Genomic DNA, 27,834 nt, shown 5'->3' with positions numbered 1-27,834 from the left:
CCTCCAGAACTTCGCTATCAATACAACACCGAGAGATACTGGTGTACTAGGCTGCAAAGAACAGATCTGTGCTATAACAAAACCAGGGAGTGTGTTATAAGAATTCACGAGATGTCCAAGTACTTACAATGGATTTAATGGAAAAAAAAAAAATCAAAGGAAAAAAGATGAATTTGTGTATAAAAACAAAACACTTTATTACAATTAGGCTGAAAAAACCCAATGAAAACACGACTACTTTACAAGTACAAATGTTTTTGTTGATATTTACAGTTTTTTTTCTTTGACATCAATAAAAAAAGACAATTTATGAGAAAACACAAAATACTAAAGTACATGTTTACAGTGTATTTGCTGCAATAAAAAACAAATGACTAAAGGAACGTGCATTATTCTCCATTCAGTATCTATAGACAACAAGGGAATTAGACATAAAAGGGACTATTGATGAATACACTTATTCTAATGGACAGCTCATTCCCCAATGCAGAACAACCCATAAGCCTCAGCCTCATCTGTTGAGTAAAATAATAATCATCACTTTGAGGGCATGTTGTGTCTGTCATTTGTTGGATTGGTAGCCACAGTAGCTATGGGGAATTTTTTTTAGTTGTGGTAATTTGAAGAAGCATTCCACATTTCATGAATCAAATTAACAACCGAAGTAGCATTGTTGATTCATTAATGAAAAATTATAGATCTCACCAGAATTATTGGCAGAGGTGCAGTGACTGATCTGCCAAAACAGTTTAGCTATGAGAACCGAAAATGGTCAAATGTGTTATGTTGAGTTATGCTCAGGTAAAGATGAAAGGTTTGGTGTGGTTAAGAATGTGGCAGGATGTCTGGCTCTGCCCTCAGCTGTTGTGGGATCCATAAGAATGCTTCAGCACAACTTTACTGTTACATCGGTACTGCAGGAAAACACTTTCCTTAATCCAGTTTCATTAGTGTGGCTCTCCTAGCTGTTGCCTCCACTGGGCTTGGCAGGAGTTTTGGCCCTGATACCCCCCTGGCGAGCTTGACCCTTGGTGGGCTGCTGGGGCTGAGCGGGCTGCTGCACTGGGGACTCGGCAGCAGAGGGTGCCGCTGGCTGCTGGGCGGGGCTGTGAGGAGGCGGCGTCTGGATCTGGGGTGAGGCGGCAGCAGTCACCACCTGCTGCTGGATGATCTTCTGCTGGACCTGGACCTGGGCTGTTGCCGTCCCAGTGGGAATCATCTGCACCTGAGCAGGAGCTGATGTGGCTGCCTGCGTCAGAGTCACAGTCTGAGGCTGGGCCTGGATCTGAAGGGAAACAACACAAACAAAACATTGATATCCTGTTTCAAACATTTCATGTGAAATATTCAACTGCATTTAAAAGCTTTATTGTGATTTCACAAAGAGCTCTTGATGAATTATAAATTGACAAAAAATGTCATAATCCTTTAGCCCGCTCTCCTCTGGCAGGTACTTCCACATCTAAAGGCCCACAGTGGCGTTTAATCTTAAACCTGGAATAGAAAGACTCTGCCTGAGGATGTGAGGTTTATGCGGAGGTGAAGTCTATGAAACGGCTTAGGGACAGAGTTAACCACATGTTCAAGTGATCAGCTATACAGAAAATACCTTCAGGAGCATTGCTCAGCCTAAAACCCTACCTGTGAAGACACGATTTGTTGCATATTGCCCACGGTTGGTTGTTGCTGCACTATTTGTGTGTGCTTAGCCACCTGATAAGAGAAGTAAACAAGAAAATCTCATATCAATACACAAGTCCATTGATTATGTGCAAATATTTCCTTTGCAATAGTGACTGCTGCTGATGGCGTACCGGGATTTGTTGGGTTCCCGTGGGTTTCTGAGCCTGGGGGATGGATGTAGTAAAGAACTGGGTCTTGATCCCTGGTTGGAGTTGGGTGGTGGTAGTGTAGGTCATCTTCTGCTGCTGCGGCTGGGCTGGCTGGGCTGCTTGCACTGTCACCTGCTGGGTCCCGATCTAAGGGAAATAACAAAACTAAAGGTAATACAGTAACTCAATTCACTTTATTTTCCTAATAGGATTATTTCTCAAGAACATATAAAATATAACAAAACAATATGAGAATAAAAATACACCGCGACGGTAAACACACCTGATGAATGTACATGTGTAAAATTATATATGGTTGCATCTGTTGTGGACAGAGACTGACATCATACTCCTAATAATGATCAGTTGTTAACATATGAAAATCCAGTGTCTGTTGGTGTGGTACATTTACCTTCTGCTGTACAGTGGTCTGTCCTTGCTGTGGCTGCCCTGCTTTCTGCTGGGCTGCGGCTGCTGCCTGAACTGCTGCCTGTTGCTGCTGCTGCTTCTTCATCTGAAGAAGCTGCTGGACCTGCATCTGTGGGAAGGATGGCGTCAGCACAGGCCCGCCTGATGGAGGAGAAAAAACATGACATATTGGAACATAAAGTCATAGGTTTAGGATAATGATAACAGCATATTTTGTCATAGTAACAGGATGTCACAAAAAGTACATCCAACACAGATGATAAAGACACAATCAACAACAAATACTGTTGCTTATTTTGATTTGTATGTTCACCGTCAAAGAGACCTATTAAGAATTTAAACACACCTGTTTTCTGGGCCTGACTAAGAGCCATACTAATGCCTGCTACGGTGACTGGCAGTGTAGTGACACCAGCTGATGAGACCACAGCTGGCACAGAGACCACAGGAGGCTTGGTGAGGGTCACCTGGGCTGTCTGTCCTGCTTGGGCCTGAATCTGGCCCTGAGTGGGCATTCGAGTCTGTAAAGGGACATGAAAAGAGGAACGAAGAGGACAAAGATGTACAGAGGACAATGTTATGCATGGTAGACAAAAATACAAAATGTTTGTCAATAACATGCTACTTCCTCATTTCCTCTGACATTGTTATACATCAGCAATAACCTAAGATTTATATCTGTAGGTAGACAGTTCATTAAAACATCAAATCTGATTCACATAGTGAGGATCTATAATGCAAATTTTTCAATAAGTTCCATACTTTCTTCTCAGCGGTGCAGATTCTGTATTTATGTGAAATAAAATGATCCTTTTCACAATCTTACCAGTCTGGCCACCTGCACAGTGGTGCCGGTCAGCACAGCTCCAGGTCTGGTTGCTGCCACAGCTGCTAGTTGTGGATTGGCCTGAGCGGCCTGTGCAGGCTGCACCTGGGCGGCCTGCTGGGCCCCTGCAGCCTGTTGGCCCTGAGCTACTGCTGCAACTGCTGCAGCTACCTGCTGCTGCTGCTGCTGCAGCTGCAACTTATGCTTGTGCATCTTCAACAACTCCTAGAAACACACAGATTACCTGTTAAAGATATGTTAAGTACACACACGTTGTTATAATAACCCTTACATGATTTCTCTGCACCAACTTTCTAACAAAGAACATCTCAGTTACAGCTGCTAATATGTCAGATGTAACCAACATTTTTGTCCTGACTGTGTAAAGTCGCTGGTGGTGGTGTACCTGGGATTTGGGTCCAGCTTTGATCTGTGAGGAAGCAGCCTGCTGTTGCTGTTGTTGCTGCTGCTGTTGTTGGTGCTGCTGCAGCTGTTGCTGTCGGAGCATCTGTAGGTGGGCCGGAGTGAGAGGCTTTCCTTGTGGCAATTGCATACCTGTGGCTGGATAGGGGACAGATAAGTCAGTTCTGTAAAACAGCAATGAGTACTTGAGGGTTGTCTTATCAGAGAAAAGCTTGTGCTCAGTTCAGTACCTGGTGTGACCTGAGTGACCAGTGGGCGAGTCTGTGATTGCACTGGGCTCAGGGTGGTAGAAACTACTGCAGATGCCGTCACTGGGGTAACAGCTCGAACACCCTGCCCTGTAGCTATTGCGACCACTTCAGCAGGGGCAGCAGCAGCCGTAACGGCCCTCTGTTGTGCATGAACCACAGCTCCAGCTGCACCTGCAGGCTGGACCAACAACAATAACAGTCACACAATGAGCAAAGGCTCCAACACTTGCAATGATCACCCTGTCTACAGGGTGCAGTGGGTGTGCGTTCTGTTTCACGCCATTTCAAAGGCTATTTGCATCATGAATTCCTGTTAGTCAGTAGGTGGCTGAGTTCAGCCAGAGCAGCAGTGATAAATGAGCATGACTCACAGACAGGGTGCCTGGTATGACTGAAGATGCCAGGCGTTTGTTGGCCTGGAAGGGACTTGGAGGAACTCCAGCCACTGTGTTCACAATCACATTCCCCCCGACAGCGGCTGGAAGAAACAAAGAAATGAATTAACTACTGGAATAACAACAGCTCTGTAATGTGAACCATGAGTATTTACGTACCAGCCTGGATGGTTGTGCCCACAGTGACATTTTTTATAGCTCCAGCCTGAAAAACATGTTTAAGAGCCGTCACTAGGTACAGTAGCTTCTTTTGAATCTCACTATGTGTAGATGCATATTGATGGAGGACATTTTGATTCTCACCAGAACAGCTGCATTAGGCACGGCAGCAGCTCCAGCCACAGCAGCAGCCTGAGGGACTTGAGCCTGAGCTGCAGCAGGAGCCTGGGCCTGGCCGGGTGTAGCCTGGGTCTGGGGAGCTCCGGTCTGCTGCTGCTGGGCCAACTGCTGAGCCTTCTGCTGCTCTGCAAGGGCCTGCAAATACAATGCACAAAATCAAAACACAAATGCACACTGCAGCACCTTTGGATCTGACAGTGACGGAACAAAAAGCAGGTGCTCCTGATTTATGTTTCTACCGACTCTGAGGAAGAACAGGGCAAGTCGATACGTGTTGGTCTTGTTTTTAACCTTTTAGTCTTGGTTTTTAACTTTTGTACATTAAAAACCAATGCGCCTGGACTCTTTGGGAAGATCCATTCCTTTTATTGTACACAGTACATGTCAGCACACATATTGGGACATACCAGCATAAATGTACTTGAATGGGACAGTTGCAGTGTGAGAGAGACTATTTATACCTTGGCATAACAGAAGTATGCAGGTTGTCACTCCAAGTGAAGACTACAACAGATTTCTCTGATTAGCTGTGTAAACACTCAAACCAAACGCTATCTTTGTTTGTTGAAATAAGACCTGCATACTCCAAGGACGGCATAGCACATGGTTAAACATACACATTTGCAAGCAGTTGTTGGCACACTGCCGACAATCACCTTTTTCTCCTTGGCAATCCTTTCAGCACGCTGAGATGCCACCTGAATGGGAGGTAGGGGCTTGTCATAGCTGATCCCACTGAGGAGAAGAAAAACAGATGTTAGAATTTTCTCTTTATTTCTAGATTTAAATGAGGTTTAGATGGCATTAGCACAGAAATGGCAACATTAAACACACCTTTCTGCCAAGACTGATGCATGTTTAGGATTCTTCTGGAATGGATTCATGCCGAGCCTGTAAATAGTGTAAATTAATTGTATAATAATTTCATTTTTGTTAAGACAGAAAATCATGTTACTGCCGTGCAATAACACAATGATTCATGCACATTTTCAAGATCAACCAAAGATCACATTGTACTGAATTACTCAACTGTTTTACACTGTTTTGTAAATCTCCTGTTTGGGTGTTGGCTCCTTGACAAGACTAACACATTCATTGTAAACAGACAATCAGCAGAGTGCTTACAACGGTTTGATTGGTGGGCTCCTCTTGCTGGCGATGATCTTCATGAGTTCAAAGCGGCTGTTGTACAGCTGAATATGAGTGGCATTGTCATCCTGTGTGTAGATCTGACAGGTCCTTAGAGGACGACTGTTCTTAGACTGTGTACACACGCACATGATGCAAAGAAAACACAGAACAAAAGTGAGGCCAGGAAATCACAGCAAAGAAAAGTTTATCAAATACAAAGACCAGGATAAGCTACCTTGTATATACTCTTAGTTTTCTTCTTGGGGTTTGCCTCGTATACCAACTGAAAAAAGTTTTAAGAATTGGTTTAGACAAAAAGAACAAGGTAAGTAAGCTATTTTTACAGCAAAAGCAGGATGACTCTGTGTTCATTACCTTGCCCTCCTCTCTGGGAATGATCACATTCTCGTAGCGGTTGCGACACTGTTTGGGCGAGCGATAGATGCGGCTGCAGGAGTTCACCACATCACTCACCAGATCCCAGTTAGGAGTGTGAGCAGGGGACACAATTGTCAGGTTCAGCGGCAACTCAAGCAGCTGCTTTACAGCCTGTCAGACACAAAAGTGTGATATTTGGATGCTGAATATTCTATGACTTCACCAAGTTACATACAGTTCAATAGATTTATTAATCTCTGTTAACACAAGTTGGAAGGGCACTGTATAGTACCTGAAGCAGAGCCCAGTCCTCACTGATGAGCCACTCTGGGTTGTCCTGACCGGCCTCCATGGCAGGTTTAACCAGCGAGGGTAAGGGTTTGGCAAAGGGTGCCTGCTGCTTGAGGGAGAAGTTCTTTTTCTGGTCCTTGCCCTCGCGTCGAACTTTCAACATGCTGGCCTTTTCGAAAAGGGAGCGTGGAGGAATGACTGTCTCCCCATGGCCCTTCTTCTTCTTTCTGGCTGCTGCTGAGCAAACACAGTTGAGTAAGGACAGAGATACCAAACAAACAGCATGTATTTATTCTTAGAAATCCTTTTCAAACTCTGTTCCTTAAAATACACACTGACTCCTCGACTCACACCAACAATTCCTTGTGTAAAAGCAGAAAAAATACTACTTAGAGCAACAATAAACAGTCTCAATACAGTAGATGTATATGTAACTAAAATATATAACCACAGCCAGGGCAGGACTGGCATATTGTTGCACAACAGAGTTAATGAAGCACTTAATGACAAATTTTCTCTCACATGAGGGGTCCATCTTGAGTCTCTTGTGCTCCTTGCGGATATAAATAGGGGGCAGCTTGGACTCTGGCATTGGTGTGGTGTCATACATCAGCATCATTACAGAGTCGATGTAAATGTCATTGTCATCCTGTGGTGGTGTGGGAGGAGTCCAAAGCTGTGCCAGAAGACAGAGCAGGACTTTATGATGTGCCTCAAAACAAATCAGGAACAGGATAGGGAAGATCCAAATTCTGCACAAACCCATATTTTTCCAGTTACATCACATTTGCTGTCTTACCGGCATGATTTCTGTATGGCCATCCTCTGCATCAAATACATACTCCTGTTGAAGTGCAGAGAAAATGTCATGTCAATAACAGTGTGACATAGTCCACACACCACTTCTTGTTTCATTAGCAGAGATCTCAATGACCACCCACCATGTTGTAGGCATCCTCTCTTGTGTAGGTGAAGAGATCTTCATCTCCCTCCATAATCTGCCGCTCCTCCTCCTCCTCCTTCAGCTTCTGCAGCTGCTGCAGCTCCCAGCCTCTCTTAGAGCACTCCAACCGCTCCTGAGGAAAATAAACACACAGCATTAATCAATCTGTCAAATTTATCAAAGAACAAATTGTACACTGAAATGCCAACATAGAGCTGAAATGATTAGTCGATTAATGGACTGATTTCCACATCTAAACAAAATAAAATATAAATATACAGCCCAAATAGTCAAAAATGTTTCTTTGGTTACATTACAGTTTCACTTACTTTGAGAGCAGTTTCATCATCACTGATGTGGAGGTACTCAAGGTAATGCAGGGCATACCTTTCGATTGGTGTGAGCTGTTTGAGGGAAGAGTAAATGCAGATATAAACTCATCAAGACAAAACAAAAAAACAACAGCATTTAATTTTATTCTAATTTATTTGTTGTATTTGTGCTTTTCTGCCTCTATCAGCTCCCAAACATATATAGAAAAGGTGAAGCTACCTGTTCCATGACAGCATTAAGCTCCTCTATCTGAGCAGGCTCTTCTTTAGTTTGGCTCTCTGACTCCTGGTTGTTTTCTGCTGACTCTTTGCCTGCTAACTCCTCATCCTCCTGCTGCCGCTGCTCCTTCTCTTCTGGTGGGGCATCCAGATTTATACTGTGGAGAGCCTGAATGTAGGGTCTGGCCACTCTGGGAGAAATGGCTTCAGAGGCCGATGGCTCCTGGTGAAGAACCACAAACTCCTCGACCTTCTCCCCTGATCCTGCCTCCACTTCAAACAGATCCTGGATTGTCCGCTAGAAACACACAATATCAGGTCAGTTACTTTATATCCCAGATTGAATAAAACTATAGTAATGGGTCTTGATTCCACATGTGGCGAAAATGACATCATTGATTCAAGCGCGAAAGTTTTCATAGTTTGAATAAATGTAACTTTAAACATTTTGAAAGGATGGAGGTGTGTAGAGTTTCTGAAACTACAAGACAAGACCACAGTGAGTTAATCTTACTTGTGTGAGGAAAGCCAAGGTGTAGTCAGTACCCTGGGCAGCCACCTCTCTGATCAGGTCCTTGGTGCCGTTCTTCAGCAACTTCTCTTCAATGGAGTTCCCACTCTCCAACCTGGGTAACACACAAAAAGTAACTAATTGTAGCTCCAAAGTCCTTCAGTAACAATTAGATAGATAAATGACTTTAAAATTAAAATTAAAATGTCATAGCAGTCGAGTTAAAATACAATACAGTAAAATTCAAGACAAAAGACAAAAATACACAGGATTCAACTATACAATAAAAATGAGAGATAAATAAATATAAATTAATTATAGTATATGTATATGGACCAAAGTGCGAGGGAGTGAGTGCAAGGGTGTGTGGATAAATCAGAAAGATGCATTATAGTCCGATTGCAATAGGCAGGAATGACTTCCTATAACGTTCCCTAACACAGAGGGGTTGTGTGAGTCTGTTGCTGAATGTGCCCTTAAGTTTGTCCAGGAGTAAAAGGTACATCTCATGTTTCACCTGGGATACAAAAATAACGTACCAAAAGTATTTTATTACTACTAGTAAAATACAAAATCAGATTTCCCTGTATTAATAATATCACCTGTATATGTGTATATCCTTGGAACGTCCAATTTTGTCACACCACTCCTGTGTGCGGGCATCCATGCTGGGATTGAGGTCTGTGTCATAGAAGATGATGGTGTCTGCATCAAACACAGTCCCAACTGCGGAGCAGCAGCGATTGGTCAGGATGCTGCAGAACACCTGCCTGTTCCTGTTAAACTTCTTCATACTCTCCTGCAGGGAAACAACACCAAGCATTTGAACACACTGGAACAAAGGCCAAGAAATTTATTTAATTCTTTTTTGTTTGCTTATCTCAGCTGTTTGTAGCAAACTGGTTTTTCAACTTTTTCCCTTGTACATTATCTGTACATTATCTTCATCTTAATTTAGATGGAATAGTTAAATTCCCCACAGGCCTATTGCAGTTTCAACTTCTCTTTATTATCCATTTTGATGTGACTGCCGTGGCCAATTAGTTGTCTGTATCTTCATTTTCTTACAGCAACACAAGGTCTAATTAAGTGACCCAGAAAACACAAAGGATTACATAATATACAATAGATGAAACAAAATCAGGGCAGGATCATGTAAAATTTCAATGTGATAGTTAATGCAGAGAAAGAACCCTTACACTTAAGTATGCAGCTTCAAATAGAAAAGACTTAAACCAATGAGCCCAGACTGACTAACTAATGTCTGCATCTCTTAAGGCCCCAGAAGGAACAGAGTCCAGCAGGGAGGGAAGAGAGCAAGACAGTTAGTTCCCTGTTGAGCCAGAACTGGCATTGGGAGGTCCTGTTGTTAGACAGGGAGGAACACAAAGGTATTGATGTCTATGAAAGAGTAAAAACTTCAATCTAAAATGAGTGGACCAGTCCATACCAGTTGACTTTAACGCTGACTGATGACTGAAGGTAAGGCTATGTGACATGTGACCTATTCTTGGGTCTCAAATGACTTTGCTATCATATAACATAACAAAACACTTGACCTTCGTGTTTGCTAGACAAAGAATAAAGAGTCTTAAGAACTTCCTTTAGAAGAAGAAAGATAGATAATCTAAATACACTCTTGCCAGTCATAGCACATGCTTGCCTACTACAGGACAACTATTATAACTAGCTCCTGTGCTCTATGACAAGCTCATATTATATTTATCATTTCCAGTGTCACAACGGCACATTTTTGATGTTGGTAACACTGACTTTATTGAATCTAAGAGGGTTGAAGTATGGCATGCCATAACCAATATAAATGTTGTTGATTTTACCTGTCGTTCATCAGCAGTGAAGCTTTCATCAAGCCGCACATAAGTGAGCTTCCTGTAATCTAGGAAGGCCTCCAGGATGTCTAACATCTTCACCATCTGAGTAAAGATGAGGACACGGCGGCTCTCTGACCTAAGCTTCTGCAACAGAATGGCAAGAGCTTCCAGTTTGCCTTTGGAAAAGAGAAATAACAAAAGTTATTATGTTTCAGTGAGTTTACCTCAGTTACAGGTTTATTTTAGTTGTATAGTAACAGTTACTATGTTTCCTACAATAGGAGCAGGACAGCCATTTAGCAAATTAACAGGTGAATTTTGCTCTGTAACTGCAGCAGCATTTTTTTCTCTTTTTTTTTTAAACAGTATTTACCTTGAACAAGAGTACTGTCTGATTATGGAAAAAAGTGATGTCAGCACTGTTTCTTTTAAATTATACTTAAATATTGTGAACACACGTCACTGTATTTACTGTGCCTTGAGGATGGTTGTGTATGAAGAGTGAATTCTTCTCTTTCTGAAGAAAGGAATACTAAGCAAAATGTGGAATGAGATTCTCTAGGCAGAAGGATTAAAGTTAAAAAAATATCCAAAAATGTGATGGGCTAACCTGAGTCCATCTGCATTAGCTTCAGGTCAGGAAAATGTAAGAGACGCCTGGATGCCAAGTGGTGGATGTCAGCACTGTGGGGAGCAGAGGCCTCTTGTAGCCGACAACGAAGAGACTTCTGCTCAAGGCTGTAGGGAACAGGGGGATTGGCTGCATACAGGTGAGGAGGTGGTGCGACAGCTGGAGGCACCACACATACCAGCCTAAAAGATGACAATAGTAGTCATAGTCATTAATTGGATTAAGAAATAAGACATATGCAATTTTATTTTGATAAAAGCCTCTAAAGTAAGTGGTTATTTTCTTTTACAAAATCATGGTAGAGATTGTGTTTATTCTTAATACAGCATAAAAAGTGTTTAACCAAACCAATCCCTTCTAACAATGTGGGTAGTAAATGACCATAACCACAATGCATGAATGTATATGGTATTTTCTGTTGGTTTGAAACAACGTGCAGTGTAGAATAGAGGGGACTGAAGTACCTCTTGATAAGGCTGTTGGCAGCCTCTAGGCGGTCTTCCACAGAGAGCAGAGTGGACTGCAGTGTAGAGGTGGTAGCCACACAGGTTCTCTGAGCCCTGAGGCAGCTCTCTCTGCCCACCCACCTCCAGCCTCCAGCTGTCAGGGCAGAGTGACCAGGCTCTGAGCTCAAAGTGCATGCCTGCAGCAGGTCTGACCCATACAACACTCTGCGGCTGCAGCGTCGCTCATTTGCTTCAAACAGGCGGCTCAAACGCTCCTTCAGCTGCTGAGTCTTTTCCTCTGAAGACTCCTGAACATTAAGGTGAGAGATGGACCACAATTAAAAAAAAAAGAAAAAGAAAAGAAAAAATTCAGTCTGCATGCTGTAAAATGCTTTGATAGTGAAAATTTTCATTATTAAGTAATGTACTTACTTGAGAACCAGCATGAGCTGCAGTAGTAAGCTTGGTGGGGGCTGATGTGGCATTTGTAGTCACACCTGATGCTTAAAAAAACAGACCAGGGTTATTGTGAATGTCAATATCAGTTCTATTGTAAAGGAAAATAGGTTTAATAGTGGGGACAAAGAAGCATTTTATGTCCCACAAGAATATATTAACTTAAGTGTTATAATAATGAATTGGTACAGGATGATGAGACTCAATGACTGATTTAGAGAGTTAATCAGAGATAATAATGCAATATCTGCACTGTGAGTGAGTCACCTTGTTGGGCTGTTGTCATGGCAGGATGAGGTGTGCCAGGTGAAGATGAGGCATTGGAGGCAGGAACAGCTTGCGGTATTGTTTGCATTACCATGGATCCCTGGGGCCTGATGATCTGCTGCCCTGGAGCTGACACAATCTGCAGAATGTTTCCTAAATACATGACACAAAGCAACCAATATAAGAGGTGCCCTCTCAAAACCTAACACTAGTAAGAATGGTATTAAAGACCCACTTGGGGGTTTAAATAAACAAATAATGCAAATGCAAAAATGCAAAATAAAAGCAACTATCATGCTATTAGAAAGTTGCAGATTTAATATTAGATGGCAAGGAAAAAACAGCTGTACATCAAACAACAATAAAACTAAACATTTTTAACTGTAGTCAAGATATATTTGATTCCTTGGGCGTTTGTCATTTAGGACGTATTAAAAGGGGATAAAAGAAAGACAGGAAACATAGGGAGAGAGGAGGATGTCATGAAAAAAAGTTCCCCTGCCAGAATCAAACCAGGGATACTGCAATTACAAGTGTTAGGCTACCAGGACGCTTCTGATGCCTTGAAAACTTGAGTAGAATTCATAATTTGATATAAATGTCTAAAAACGAATACAACCTATGTGATACTTCTCAAAAAGCAGGTGAATTACATGGAAATGTCCAAACGACACAACGGAAAGAATGAAGAGAAAAAGTATGACAATGGGATGTACATTACCGAGTGTACCTTGGAGCTGCAAGGGCTGTCCAGTTGTGAGCTGGCGGAGCTGGCTGGGGGACAAAGTGAACTTGTTGCCCTGAAACTGCAGAGTGACAGGTGTCTCTGGCTGCGAGATACGATTCTGACTGCCTGCTATATTGGCCAGCTGGGCAATCTTCACCACATCTCCACCTTTAAAAGGGAAGGAAGAGCAGACACTTGGTCAGTTAGCATTAAAATGGTCAACTGAAATAACTCGCATTTCCACAATAACAAAAACAATGTACTTAGCATCAGTTAGTTAAAGGGTGAAAAAAAGACAAACATGCAGAACCAGGGTGGATTAATCAGTGGAATGAGCACAGCTGCCCTCCACAACAGAACAATAGCAGCTCCTACTTTTACAAACCCTGAAGGGGAAAGAAAACAGGTATACGGGCAGTCCTCAGGTGAGACAGAGAGCCTGAAACACACACATACAAATGGCACTGCACTTGACTGCCTTTTCAAACCAACACACTGCTCACCATGAAGAATGTGAAGGGATTGGTGCAAAAAATTATATTCTGTCAATTCAGTCTTCAAAAAGTATCTATCATTACATTTATATTTTTTCATAATTTTCCTTAATATGAATTTTTGAATAATGGATTTAACCTTTTCAGCCATTTCTCTTTCTATTTATGTTTAAAATTTACAGAGACCACCAGCTATTAGAGACAAATTATTTGAGAATTTTTGCGCACAAATTAGTAAATGTGATGACAACACATTTTGCTGTGTAAATACAGTGACAATACACACAATTAAAGGCTTCAGGCTATCACAACCAAAATCCTTCAAGTGTACTTCACATATGGACATACTTTGGATTGTGATTGTTAAACAACACCATTATTTTTGACAGCCCATTATAGATTGTTTCTGTTAATTCATAAAAACAAGTTACTAATTGAATAAAGTTATTTACAAGGTCCAAATGGGTAATTAGTGGGCACAAGACATAAGTGTGCATCAATCATTAAGTTATATTTAAAACCTGTTTACTTCAAGATTCATATTCAAAGTGTTTCAGCAATCTTGCTTCCAAGCCACAAAGTTGGAATTTTTGAAATAATAAAAACCAATAGGATAATTTTCAAAAATGTTTTCCCTTTTTTTATATTCAAATACTGTGTGTTGTTATTGAAAAGGTTTCTCTGTTCACATTTGAGGGAGAAAGGGTTGGCAAAATTGTGGGACCATTTCCACATGCTTTAAAGTGATGCTCAAAACCAGAGTGAAATCATAACATTAGCAAAAAAAAAAAAAATGAAACAACCAAAGCTTTGGGATTTCTTCCTGCAGCTGGGCTGATGCAAGAGACAAAAGAATATTAGTACACTGGGGAAAAAAAGGATTAAAAGAAGAGGGGGCATAATAATCAAGTTAAATAGTGTTGTGATGTGTAGTGTAACATAAGTGGGTTGTTCATAGTGTACATGCAGGTTTTGAGAAAGAAACCGGGGAATGCCGAGGCTGTGGAGATGCTGCTGATATGGCTGATATTGTACAGATACAAATTATGGGTCCTTTTTTTTTTTTTTTTTTGACTATGAGATGTATAGCTACTGATACATGACATCTCTGCCATAACCAAAATTGCTGCACCACAGTGCCAGTACACATTTGAGTCTATGTACAAAACCATTTTTCTGGAGAAGTAAAGACTGAACACATATCAGCAGTGCCCCAAGTAAAGGCCTCAGTGTAGAGCAGCCTGTACTGTTGTGCCAGAGGTGGAGGGGAAATGCTGAGAGTGAGGGGAGGGGAGGCCACTTACTAGGCAACCGTGCCTGGGCCTGGGATGTAAGAACCAGCCTCTGGGACAGTAAGCTGGGCTGGATGGCATGGCTGGGGGCTAGAGCTGGCCTGGGGACCTGTGCTAATCCAGGCTGGCTGATGGGAGCTATGGATCCCACAACTGGGCCAGCTAAGGTCTGGCCCAAGGCCACAGGGGCAGCCCCCAACACATGCTGCCCAATGCCACTGTTCCCAGAGGAGGCTACAGTGGAGGCGGCAGTGTTGCTGCTGCTGCTGACAGGAAGGGTAGTCTGGGCTCTCTGAGTAGCCGTTCCAACCGCTGTGAAGTACAAGGCAATGGGGTATGGCACTACATGTTAGGGGTAACCTGATATTCAGTCAAATCATCAGTATGATCAAACAGTTTTCTCTGTATATTCACTCAGCAGTGGTGGGCCAACACAGCAAGCAGGGTCTGGGATGTTATTGATTAATCACCGATAGATCAATCACTTCTAATATTTTGATTGATGAAAAAATAATAACCTGACAATGAACAAAGTTGGTGCGACAGTAATTGTGTATGTATGGAACCCAAGTTCCCTCTTTGTGGGTGTTTTCAGTGGCAATCAAATTTAACCCAACAGTTTTTTTGGAGACAAGTTGACTATGGCTGTTGTCACTGAGGATCAAGGCTAGGAGTCTCTAAATGACATAGTAGTCACTAAAGACAAAGACCTAGGGCATGGGAAGCTGTAGCTTTGTTGCAATAAAAGCCTTACATTTAGACTTACCCTAATGGCTGTGCTGCCATGAGGGGAAAATGTGCCCAGCCCACCATTGCTGCATGGAAGTACAAATGTACACATGTACACATATGAAACCTCTGTGACCTGTGAAACTTGTCAGTAAAGCTGTCCCAAACCTCTCCATAAAGTTTTAGTTGTAGGAGGAGGACCTGACCTGTGCATACATTTGTACACATTGTATATGTTTCTAAAATGTGCTACAAATACTGGCGACAACAATTCATGGTAGAATGGGCACAGCGTAATTGAGTTTTTTTTACACATGGCAGTCAGATTCATTTAAACCCAAAACAGTGTCACAATCATGCAGCATAACATCGCATAATGCACACATCACAAGGTTAAAACTAGTATAAGCACACATGGTAACGGCATCAACAAAATGGCTATGAGTGGTTAATTTGTCTTTTAAAGTTTGATGTTAGATGACACCATCTGGAATCCCTTAGCTACTGTCAAAACAAAACTTTACTGATTACTGTCCCTGAAATGGTCTTACCATGAGAAGTGGCTGTAGTAGTTGCAGTAGTGACAGGGGACTTGCCCCTGCTCTGGGCTGACTGGCTGGTGGTGGATGCAGGTGCACTAGTAGTAGCAGGGGAGCTCGGTGGACGCTGGCCTGCTGTGCTTGTGATGGCAGCCAGGCGACCTTCTGGCTTTGTCCCATACTGCACTGGCTGGAACAATCTAATCACAAAGAAAAATGATCATGTTATGTCAATGTCAGAATATCAATATTACAATATCAGGCTTGCATTTTAGCAATTTGAAAATGTCAGAAAATCTCCACATTAATCATGTCATGTTACTTGGATATTTGCAGACTGTATTACTGACCTCATGGGTTTTATCGGGCATTGTTTGGGTCGTGGTGGTGGATCTGGACCCGTGTAGATCTCCTCTATGAGCTGCTGAGTGACCTTCAGTTTGGGTACCACCTCTTCAGTTTGATACCGAGTCAGTGTGTTCTCATTATTGATCAGATTAAATATGGACATGTTTGCAATCTAGGAGGATAATGAGATAAAAGACAACAGCAACAGAAATGGATCAGTGCAGATTTCTGATGAACATTTTCTTTTTCTTTTTTTTTTTTTACTAATAACCACATCTAACCAAAACGCACATGCACTCGATCCAAAATTAAGACAAAGGAACCGCATAATATTTGTGTCTCAAACAAGAAGCGACATGCAAACAAATAGAACATAAAAGGACTAGAAAGGACAGTGTATTGAACCTCAAAGAAAACCAGTATTACTTTTATTATCAATTAGTGGATCAATTTTTAATTCTATCAACCACTAAGCCTTTAAAAAGTAAAAGAAAAAGAGAAGACTAACGCCAGGGTTGCCAGAGCCCAAAACTATGTCTTAATGTTTTCTATTTTGTCCATCAAATGATCCTAATGACCCGTTGTACATACAGGCAGGTGACAGATTAAAGAAAAAACAACACAGAGAGTCTTAGTAAGGTAGTGGCCCGTCATGTGCCATCAGAACAGCTTCAATGCTCCTTTGCATTGATTCTATTAGTCACTGTAAGTCTATTGGAGGGATGAACACCATTCTTCCTAAAGATATTCCCTCATTTGTTGTTTTGATGGAGGAGGAGGTGGAGGAGAGTGCAAAATATCTTTACATTTAAGCAGCAACCAAATTCTTTGTATTTGTACTCATTTTTTGTACATATTACTAAATCAATTATTCAGTTAAAAAATGGCCAGCAATTAAGTTCCTGTTAATCAACAGATTTATCTTTTTTGTACTCATATTCAGGGCATTTCCAAACTACATTGTGAGCACATAACTTTTGAGTTTAGACAGTTAAACAGAGTTAGCAAACAGCCTTGGTGCACATCAGCAATTCAAAGCACAAGCATATACCTTGGACGGGTCATTCTGAAGAGCTCCCAGCACCAGTGATGGGACATTGTATTGCAGAGAGGAGCAGAAGTAGGAGCTGCTGGTCTCTCTGGGCGCCACCAGCTCAGGGTGGTTACATACTCGCTGTAACTGCATCAAGACCTGAAGCACACTGACAAAATGGCCTGTCTTCAGTGCTTCCTGAGCTCTATGAGAGCACACCCAAACAGAAGACATGATTATGAAAAACAGTTCACAACAAAAGACAGAAGCAACAAATATTCCTACACATTACTCAGTGCCCGTAAGTAAGAGCAACCTTACTTTGATAACTCAATGTGACTAAGCATTTGGAGCAAATATCTCACCCTGGTTGAGTGAGGATATCCTCATAAAGGCTCTTCTGTCTACTGGAGAGACGGCACTTTAGGATGTGCTCATATTTCTTGGGCAGCTGTTTTTCCACATCCCTTTTGGAGCGTCTCAGGATGAAAGGCTGGATCATCTATAGTTAAGAATGAGACCATTTCATATCTAATATGCATTTGATGATCGCTTGTGAAGCAAATCAATCATGTTTATGAATTTGAATGTGTTGTAATGTTTAAAATTTAATAGACAGAGGAGTTTGCTGGTGCTATACCCACCCTGTGCAGGCGGATGACCAGTTTGTGGCAGTAGTCCTGGTTCTGGTCTGTGCCTGCCTTAACAGGAAAGTCAGAGTAGGGCCTGGTGATTCCTGGCAAAAGGAAGTGGATCATGGTCCACAGCTCCTTTAGAGTATTCTGTAGAGGAGTGTTGATAAGGAGAATCCTCTGCTCACTGGAAGATATAAAAGCATCATGTCAGAATATTAAAAGTAAAAGACAAAAATGCCTGATATGAAAATGATATCATCAGTGAAATTTTTCACACATATGCACATGCATACACTCCCTAAGTGCTGTGATCAGGAATGCACAAAAGCATGTTACCAATGATCCACTTTACAGATTACAAATAAATTAAAAACTTCTTGAGCAACTTAAATTAATACAATAGTTAATCACCCAGCTCACCTTCTGAGGGCAAAGACTGTTTCCCAGTGTTTCTCAGTCATGTTTTTTATGAGCTGCACTTCATCCAGGACCAGGTGCCTCCACCTTCTCCTAAGAAAATGGCTCTGGTCTTTCATCAGCAGCTTGTAGGATGTCACACATACATGGAAGCTGTTGGCTTCCCCCCACCACTGTAGATCAGTGATCAGATGATATGTCATTTAAAAAAATGGCCTCCTATATTGATAATGTCATCACTATGAGTTGTTTAAATACAGCAAAAAGTACCATTCGCTTAGATCTGCGCTCCCTTCTGTTGCCAAGGTACAGGAGAATCTTAAGGCCAGGGCACCAGCGCTTGAATTCCACCTCCCAACTTAGCAACTTGGATGTCCTTACTACAATAAGGTGGGGTCCCCAGATACCTGTGGAGAAAAATATTCAATATTAAATAAAACAGAAATATTCACTATTTAAAAAACAAATCACATATATCTTTGGGCAGAGGCATACCCTCTTGGCCAGCTAAGTGGGCCATGTAAGCCACTGTCTGTACAGTCTTGCCAAGACCCGTCTCATCAGCCAGAATGCCATTGAGGTGTTTCTTGTGAAGGTTCACCAGCCAGTCCACACCAATTTGTTGATACTCTCGCAGCGACCCATGCAGTAGAAAAGGAGCTGCGCTGCGGGTCTAATAAATGAAAGGACAGTTAAAAAATGATAAAAGGCATCTTTATTGTTTATGTTTCTGTGAATGTGTGTGTTTCTTACTGTGGAAGTGGTCCTGAAGCTGCCCTTGGGCAGGATGAGCTCTGTGGCAGCTGCCACTTCAGCTATGTCTCTGGCAGGCTTCCCATCAGCGTCACAGGAAGTGGTTTTGTCAGCACCACGGTACTGGTCCACAGTAAGCAGAGAGTCAATCATCACTGCTTCAGGTGGACTCCCAGTAGGAGTCTCCATTTCTGGAAAATAACAAATATCTACTATTTTAGAGTCGCATTACTCACAATCATTACCTAAAATGGGTATGAGGATGAACATGACAATGTCATTTTTCAATTACAAATGTACCTTCAGTCTCTTCCATGTCATCCTCATCACTATTAGGACTAGGCTTAGGCCACTGAAATCCGTCAACATAGGCACCAGCATACTGCTTCATCAAAGCATCTAGAGGCATCTCAGCTAGAAACCAAATAAAAAAAGCATTTGAGTGACATACACAGACGCAAAGACAAGTAATTCTGGTACTTGTATGGCGTGTCCAACTGAGCAGCAAAAACTTTATGGTTTTTATGTTTTGTATTCATTCGTAACTTGATGATATATGCATGTAATGATATATTGCCAAGAATACTTTGACAGTATAAATACCAAATGTGTTTAGCTCATTAATTCATAATTCACCTTTATGAGCAACAGTAGGCTATATCAAGTTTGTCCACAACCATGTGTAACATTATAACTTACATAACATAATGTATATGTTACATTGACTAACACAACATATATATAGTCTCTATATAACAATCTTAATTTTTGATAAGGTTATTGCTGGCAAAACCTGAGTGTTACACACTACTCTTAGTCGTACAGAGCATCAGTACATGCTGTGTACTAAAGCATATTGCACAGCCATATAACAGGTTATGAAAAAAATTTATACCACAAAAGCCTTGTTTACTGATAAACTGAATATACTGTACATTGCGAACAAGGGAATATCATACAAATGGTGTTGGGAATAAACCTGGATCTCCTCCTTAATTCTGCCTTTCCACATATGCATAGAAAGAGAAGAAAAGAAAATAAGTACCATCTTTGGCAAGGTCAACCAATTCTGTTTTGTGGTCTGCTTCCCCCTCCATGGCTTCCTGTTCCTCTATGGTGCTCTCTTCATCTGGGACTGAAGGAAAAGAAAAATAATTGTTCAAATTAATTAGTTAATTTATAATTAATTAATTCATAATATTTCAATTGTGGACTCTTTCAAGTTTGATGCTACGTTTCTTTCCTCATATGAGCCTAAATAGTATGACACATACCATCTTCATCAACCAAGGACAAACTTGATTTTCTTTTTCTTGTTGATGTGGCCTCCTATAAAAAGAAAAAAAAAAACATATCAAAAGATATATCTAAAACGCAATATTCATTTCATTTCATTTTATTCATCGGTGTATCAGTGCAGCCCTTACCTCTTTATCAGCGTTCTCTCCCGTTGACTGACCAAGTGCTGTAACACAAGTAATTGAAGTTCAATAGAAAATAAAAATCTGTTTATTGCGAATGTATGAGAAAGTGAAAACTCATCATATACAGCAAATACGTTGTGTTTTATTTTTTGGTAGTTGCTCAGTGGGACGTACCTTTGCCTGAGGCTTTTTGTAAGCTGAGTGCTTTGAGCCTCTTCTCATAAATTTCAAACTGAAGTTTAATTTCCACAACCTGACAGAAAAATACGTCACTCGGACTGGCAAAAAACAAATTATGACATGGTTTCATAATCAAGAATGGAAAACATCTAAATAAACATACCTGCTCAATGTTTGACCAGAAGAATTCCACCTCCCGGGCAATTGTGCTGGCAATGTTACGAAGATGAATTTCCCTTTCTTTCTTTGCCCTCTCTTCACTTTTCTTCTGCTCTTGATGGTAACGGGCACATGTGCGAACAAGCTGTAACAGAGACACATGAGACATTTTGCTTTCAACAAGACATCAGTTGTGACTTGTCCTTTTGTTGTGCTGATGTGAAATTTCATATTTCTCTCTGAATTATTCCATCTCAGCCATACCTTCTTAGCAGCAGCCTCTTTCCACCTTCTCTCCTGGGCAAAGTCAGCTGCCATCCACTGCATCTCTTCCAGGAGGTAGTCCCAGTGGGACTTGGGACGCGAGGCTTCCACAAGCTTGGGGAGTCTACTGGCTGACCACTGGCCCTCCTTCCTTAGTTCAGAGATGCGTTGATGCACTTGACTCTCCTGAGAAATAAAAACATGCAACATCAGAAAAGACATCAAAAATGTCCTTGTTTTAGTTGCTCCAGTTAGAGATAGGGTGTCATTGGGCATTGTCAATAACATTATGTCAATTATTCCTCTTTGTCAAATTTCATGAGAAGTACTTATGATAAGTAAAAAGTATACATATTTGCTTTCTTTAAGAAAGAAATATGGTACATAAGTGTATTTACGACATTTAAAAGACACTGAATCTATTCATGCCAAAGGATTTCATTCATTTGCAGACATCTGTTTACAAACTAAGTGTGCTTAGGGAACTCACCAGTTTGGCTTGCTCAACTTGCTTATCCTGAGAACCCTCCTGTGAGGACTGCATGGTCGCACTTTGACCAAAACCACCAATTTTGACTGTGGATATTCCATTGGTTCCAGTCAGTTTGGACTGGGTGCTCGGATTGATGTTAGAGCCAAGAGGACGGAGAGGACTTGCAGTATGGGGGGTTGTAACAGAGTTGGTAGTAGAGAGGGGAGCAGAAGACATGGATGTCATGGTTACTGAGTTGGTCATAATCCTCTGAACTGGCTGGTTCGACTCTGTACCTGGGCGAGCAAGCGCCACAGTCTATATAGAAGAGAGGAAAAAAAGTATTACTAAAAAGGACAAATTGTAATATCACCATTCAGTCACAAATACACATGAAAACTGCATTTATATGTTTTCACATAGACTGACCGCTTGTCCAGACTGTAATATAGCCTGGGATTGTTGCTGCTGAGGCTGCAACTGAAGATGAAGACCTGGCTGCATCTGTTGCTGTAGTTGGGCCTGGAGCTGTGTGTGGGGGTTTACTGTAGCCAGGACAGGCCCACCTGCCTGCACTTTCACCTGTGCCTGAAGCTGACCACCAGGCTGAGCTGTATTCTCCACCAACTGAGCCTGCTGAGAGAGTGTCATGGGCAGGCCTGCCATAGGGAGGGCACCTTGGGGCAACCTGCCAGGCAGCTGGGGAGGAGGGGTGTGCAGGCTGGCTGCATTCTGCACTGGAGGTCCTTTGGATGGGTCATATTGTTGCTGGTTCTGCTTCTGTCCTGCAATCTGGACTGCTTGAGGAGTAGGCGGCATCCCGCCTGTACACATAGTAACCAAAGTATAGGACACACAAAGGGGTGGTATAGAAAGCAACACAAAGAAAGACACTAAAAATCAAGTTGTCAATATTGTCATCTCAAATGAAGTCTTTTGTAAATGTCATTTGGTAGCTTTCCCTTAATATATATTTGAGAGACCCCTTTAAACAAGTTACATATTTTGAAGCTAATAAGTAGAGAATGAAATAGTACTTTTACATTTTAAATGACTTGAATGTTTGAGCTTCAGCTATTAGAGCTCCTCAGAACCTTGCCTTTAATGAACTAGATGTACTGTATGAATCAAACAGTGGTACACTACTTCCTGATGATCAGAGCGGAAACTAATGAAACTCATACAGCAAAATGATTACAGAAGAAATGAAATCAATGTGAGAATCTACATGTCTCTCAAATAAAACACTACTTTGATTAATGCAAAACCAAAACATTGCATTTCAAATGTTGAGAGAACGTGGTTAAAAACATCAAAAATTATACATGCAATAAGAAAGGTTTTTAGAGAGGAAAATAGAAATGTTACAAAGGAAAATGAAAAAAAAGAACTTCTAAAAGTAAAGAGACAGGGAGAAGAAAGGGGAAATAAAAATACAGAGCGGACACTGACAAAAACACCATATGTTTGGCATGCATGAAGCGATGTCATTCTAGCGGTAACCAAGGCATCTGGATGCCTCACATAGCGACAAAGCACAGAGATGAGCAAAAGGACACACATGGGGTCTTGCAGACAGCAGGCATGAGCGGAGCTGTGCACACTAAAGCAGCGCCTGCCTTACCTCCCTGCACGTCACACCACCTTGCCTAGACGCCATCAACACCTGGCCCTGACACACCCACACCACCACAATCGCAAAAACCTGTGCCGTGAACACAACTCCTCCACATGATTCCCCTCCTACTTAGACTGAGGGAAAGAAGCCAAGTCAGAACAAAATGCCATGAAATAACATGGAAGAAAATCAACTAAATGTGAACATGAGATAAATAAAGACACTCTTGAAGATGTAACGTATGAAATAAAGACTGATGATTCTGAATCCCTGTTGATGATGCAAGGACGGACAATCGGACGAAAAGACGTGAAGGAATGATGATGGGAAACCAAAAGGAAGCATGACACGTGGATTCATAAAATGGGAAAACAAGCAAAACCCATTGGAAAGTGAATTTATTCACACAGGGTTCCCACTTTCTGTGATCCACCTCCAAATTAGATGAAAATCCATCAGCACGGGAAGGTCTGTCCAAACAAAGACGACTAACAGGAACAAACTTCAGAAAAGAAGAGATGGATAACGACGGGTGATCAATAGTAAAACAAAAAAGGAAAATCATAAGACATGGCATCTTCCCATTGAGTGGCTACTCTTCTTCAGACTTGGATTGTCTTCTTCCCCATTTATCCTGATAGACAGAGCTGGTGCTGGTACAGCTAAGCCTGAACTTCCTGTGGACTGCTGAGAAATCCAGCAGATGGATGAAGATCTGTTTGTTGATGCTGCTTGGAGTTTTTTTTTTTTTTTTTTTTATAGAAGATGAATGTTGTGATTCACTTTTTAAAATCTCCTTAGTTTGAGGAAGGGAACACGTCCAGCAGCATCGAACAGAACACAGAACGGCCTGGTAGTAGCACTCCTACCTTGCGCAGTTGGCATAAGCTGCTGGAGTGGAACGCCAGGTGATCCTAAAGGAGCTACACCAGGATGCTGGAAAATCAGCCCATGGCGACCAACGTCAATCCGGGACCTCTTAGCCTGATCTGGGATTTAAAACACACAATACCCTCATAACGCAAAAAAAAAGCACTCGGCACAGAGCAATGACCTTCTGAAGACCTTACAGGTCACCTCGCCTTCCTCGGGTTAAGACTTCAACACAGAGCGCTAGTAGAGGATGCCAAATATCTAAAAGCAGAAGCAATTAGAGGGAGAAAAGAAAACAAACAGAAAACAAAGCAAACGGGGAGGAAACAAAGCAACATAAGAGAGACAGGAGTCTACGATCCTTGCCCTACCTGCTTGCACCATAGCTTGTTGCCTCTTAAAGGCATCCATGTCTCCAGGATTTGTAATGGTGCCAGCAGCAGCCCCTTGATGTCCCTGTAAAAACAACCTCTCACGGAATTATTGAGGGATTTTCTCTTACACAACATTTTCAATTGAATTTTTAAAAATAGCTATAGATAATTTAAACGTAATTAGTGCTTAGAACAAGTGTTGCTTCTATCACCTGAAACTGCTGCTGGGTAGAGAATGCTGCAGAAACATTGGGAGGAAGCTGTGTTGCTATGGCAACTGGTGTCACTGCTTGGCCATCCTTTCCAGTAACAACCTTTACCTGAAAAAGACACAAACTTTAAAGAGGCACAATATCAATTGAATGAAATGAATGTAAAGTTCTCTAATTGTAAAACGCCTACTGGATCTCACACTATGAGCCAGCTTGTGTAATACCTCATCATTAATGACCTCAGACTGTTCTTCTTCTTCCTCTTCATCTTCGAGGTCCAAGTCATTCTGTCTCAAGTAAGTATACAAAGGAACACAGGGCTTCTTCTTAAAAGCTAGATAGTCCATCATGTTCCCTTGGAGGTGCTGCAGAAAGAAAAGCTCAATCAGGTATTCTTTGAACACTTCCTTGAGACTCTCCATCTTCTTGTTGTGGTGCTCCAAGCACTGTTTTCTCAGCTGGGCAATCTCTGGAGTAGAAGGAGCAATTTCCTCTAACTTCTTCAGAACTTGTTTCTTCACAGTGCCCACAGCCATGCTGGTGGGTGCAAGAGGATTGTTGGGAATCCCTTGGGGTGGACTAGTGAGAGATGGGCTAGATGGTGGAATGGAGGAGGGTATACTGAAAGTTGCTGTGGCAGTGGAACCAGGAACCACACTCTGTGCCGTCTTCTCAAATATCATAGGGCGTGCCAGCTGTCCTTGAATGATACTGCTGATCTGTGGAGGTAGGTTGGAAGTGGTGATGTGACCAGGGCTGCCCAGAGTAGGGAGGGTAGTGCCAGTGGCCACAGGACTTTGAGGTCCGAGGTGGTGGATGGTGCCTCCGGTCTGTGAGTGAGGCTGAGAGAGCCGGCGTTCCCTCACAGAGCCTGGTGCCCCTGCAGGAGCCAGCTGTACCTGGCCAGGTGTGGCTGGGGCAATCTGTGCCAGTCCTGTCCCCTCCTGGTAAACAAAGTGGCCACTTCCTGATGGACTGCCTAAACTGATTTGTCGCACTAACATACCAGCTTCAACAAATCGTGTTGGACTCTGTCCACACACACCCAGAGCTGTTGCAGGTGCTCCTGGCCTTGTAACACCTTGAAGAGGGACTGGGCTGTGCTGGGTGGGACTTTGGGGCTGCATGGGCTGGGGCACAGGTGAGGTGACCTGGATGTAGGAGGATGGAGCATGCTCAAACCTCCACTGAGGTGTAGTATGCTGGAAGCCAGGGGATGCTGGGTTCTGGATGGGAAGCGGGGTTAGGGTGATCTGCTGGTTACCAGTCACCATCTGTCCCACATTTTGTAATGTGATGTTCATATTCTGGCCAGTGACTGGGCTACGACTCATGATTATCTGATAATTGGGTGACTGGGGGGCTGAAGGGCTGGCAGCAGTGGAAAATGTGGTCACAGGAGATTGAGGGTGGTTAACTGTAGCTTGCTGCTGCGTAGCTGCCATGTTTGGCTGCTGCTGCTGCTGCTCCTCCGCTTCAGACCCACTGACAGACTTGGATCTCTGGAGCTGTCGTTGCATATTCTGTGATCCACTTCCATGGTGCATTGCGTGACACTGTTATTATGTCTAAACACAATAATCTGTGAAAAGGGCAAAGCAAAGAACACTAATAAGTGATTTTTAACTATTGAATATGACCCAAAAATGTTCAGAAGGTTTTTTCTAGTAGGTCATCCAAGCATTGCAAACACTAGTAACATATATACCACCTGGTCCCAGATTTCAAATATCTTAATGAATTGTACTTTTAAGTAGGGGTCTCAATAAAACAGTGTAAACAAATCATATGAATTTGAAAACTGTCAGATATCCCTTTAATATCTCTGGGTCTATTGGATCATTGTCTGTAGTGCAACTGCTTGCAGGGTTGCTTTGTCGTAATATTTGATTTTGTATTCGATATTCCATAATCTTCAGATTTTTACATCATTGTGATAATGTAAATGGTAATTGTGTTATTCCTTGATTTGTCAGTTATACAATTTACTGTCTGGCTATTTCATCTACGAACAATTTCTCAATTGATATTCACAAAAAAATGTACTATGCCACAGCGTATGGTGATATATATATATGTGTGTATATATATATATATATATATATATATATATATATATATATATATATATATATATATATATATATATATATATATATATATATTGACTTACTCACTTTCCACCATAAAACTAATTTCTTGTATCCTGGTAAACATAGCCAATTTTAAATACACACATGCAGGGGTAATAGAAATATAGAGGGCAGCTGATTGGCAGTACACCTGACAGCTAGTACATCTACATATTAAAATGTGCTCATTAGGTACACAGATGAGTCCTTAATGGCAAAAACGCAAGGGTGTTTACCTTTAAGCTTATAACATACTTGCAAGCAGTCAGAGGTTTCAAAAGTAAATCTAAATATATCTACAACCCATCTTTAAATAGGTGTGCAAGTTTAAGCGAGCATAAAATAATTAACAATCAATAATACAAATCTAGACTGTGCAGCAATAGAAATGTTATGGTTGACGTAATTTACCGGTGTGAGTCACCCAAAGCCAACCTGCATTTTAAACAAAGGTAATATATCGTTACTCGTACTGATAATGGTGATTGTACAGTTACTGCGGCTGGTATCAGTAAATTACAGCGTTAAGAAATTCTCCAGTTTTATGTAGTCTACAGTTAATTATTAGTCAACACTGACATTAAATTTACAAACAAAATGACCTAAAAAACTATGTTTTCTGGGTAGTCGCTTACATTTTCATTGTTTGTCACGACGTTAACGTTAGCTCCCACTTTCAGTACTGCTCCGGGGCGTAACGTAAGCTAACGCTAGCTAGCTAAAAGCATTTCAATGAGACATAAAATCGCAGTTGTCAGAATAATCAAGTAGGGTAAGAGTTGGGTAATAAATATACTGAAAATACATTGCTAATATTACACTATAAACATCTGCAATGATGTTGTCTGTGCTATTTCAGCAATTACAACGACTTTTGCTACGGGACGCGTGCTAGCTAAGGCTAATGATGTTAGCTTGTTACTGCTAGTAGGCCAGCTGCCAATCAATAAATACATTTTATCACCTCAACAATGTTACTTACAGGGAATGGGGCTTCTGTAGTAGTTTCATAAATCCTATGTCATATTTACAATAAGTCACATGCTGTAACAAATGTTATTGCGCGAAAAAATAAAATATCGATATTGCTAGCGGCTAGTCAATGTTTTGGAGCTAATTTCATTCAGCAACATGGCGACCGCGGCAACCTTTAGGGTAACCCGGATGTCATTCTGTCTCCAGGAAGCGGTAACACCATGAGACGATGACGTTACCTAAAATGGATTA

At 41.6% G+C, this 27,834-nt stretch overlaps 1 protein-coding gene across 5 annotated transcripts; it reads right to left on the bottom strand.

Annotated features, from left to right (window-relative positions):
• Positions 1–199: 199 nt before the first annotated feature.
• Positions 200–27,716, bottom strand: ep400 (E1A binding protein p400). 5 transcript variants are annotated; one of them, XM_022752260.1, is made up of 52 exons: positions 27,590–27,716; positions 24,700–26,057; positions 24,476–24,583; positions 24,261–24,345; positions 21,828–22,222; positions 21,417–21,716; positions 20,927–21,112; positions 20,667–20,807; positions 20,498–20,576; positions 20,327–20,364; positions 20,174–20,228; positions 19,945–20,034; positions 19,200–19,313; positions 18,900–19,090; positions 18,642–18,819; positions 18,417–18,553; positions 18,150–18,319; positions 17,739–17,913; positions 17,460–17,596; positions 17,113–17,299; positions 16,064–16,233; positions 15,726–15,913; positions 12,654–12,827; positions 11,933–12,085; positions 11,642–11,712; positions 11,228–11,517; positions 10,743–10,945; positions 10,139–10,308; positions 8,903–9,099; positions 8,304–8,415; positions 7,791–8,087; positions 7,568–7,642; positions 7,237–7,371; positions 7,095–7,139; positions 6,818–6,971; positions 6,297–6,532; positions 6,002–6,175; positions 5,862–5,909; positions 5,621–5,757; positions 5,330–5,386; positions 5,152–5,230; positions 4,460–4,630; positions 4,316–4,361; positions 4,133–4,239; positions 3,741–3,939; positions 3,494–3,648; positions 3,088–3,312; positions 2,608–2,782; positions 2,245–2,402; positions 1,815–1,979; positions 1,642–1,713; positions 200–1,285 (listed from the first exon to the last, which is right to left on the bottom strand). In XM_022752260.1, exons 2-52 carry the CDS (start codon positions 26,020–26,022, stop codon positions 962–964), a joined length of 9,051 nt encoding a protein of 3,016 aa, XP_022607981.1. In that variant the 5' UTR covers positions 26,023–26,057; positions 27,590–27,716; the 3' UTR covers positions 200–961. The 5 variants fall into 5 exon arrangements, with proteins under 5 accessions (XP_022607981.1, XP_022607973.1, XP_022607991.1 ...); XM_022752252.1 differs by lacking the exon at positions 27,590–27,716 and adding an exon at positions 27,243–27,310; XM_022752270.1 differs by lacking the exon at positions 27,590–27,716 and adding an exon at positions 27,243–27,310 and having other exon boundaries at positions 6,297–6,529.
• Positions 27,717–27,834: the final 118 nt, after the last annotated feature.

Source organism: Seriola dumerili, unplaced genomic scaffold, assembly GCF_002260705.1.
Source record: "Seriola dumerili isolate Sdu_G_001 unplaced genomic scaffold, Sdu_1.0 BDQW01000017.1, whole genome shotgun sequence".
Taxonomy (NCBI): Eukaryota; Metazoa; Chordata; class Actinopteri; order Carangiformes; family Carangidae; genus Seriola; species Seriola dumerili.
The sequence above is the reverse complement of the archived record's forward strand: the minus strand, read 5'-3'. Positions and strand labels throughout refer to the sequence as shown.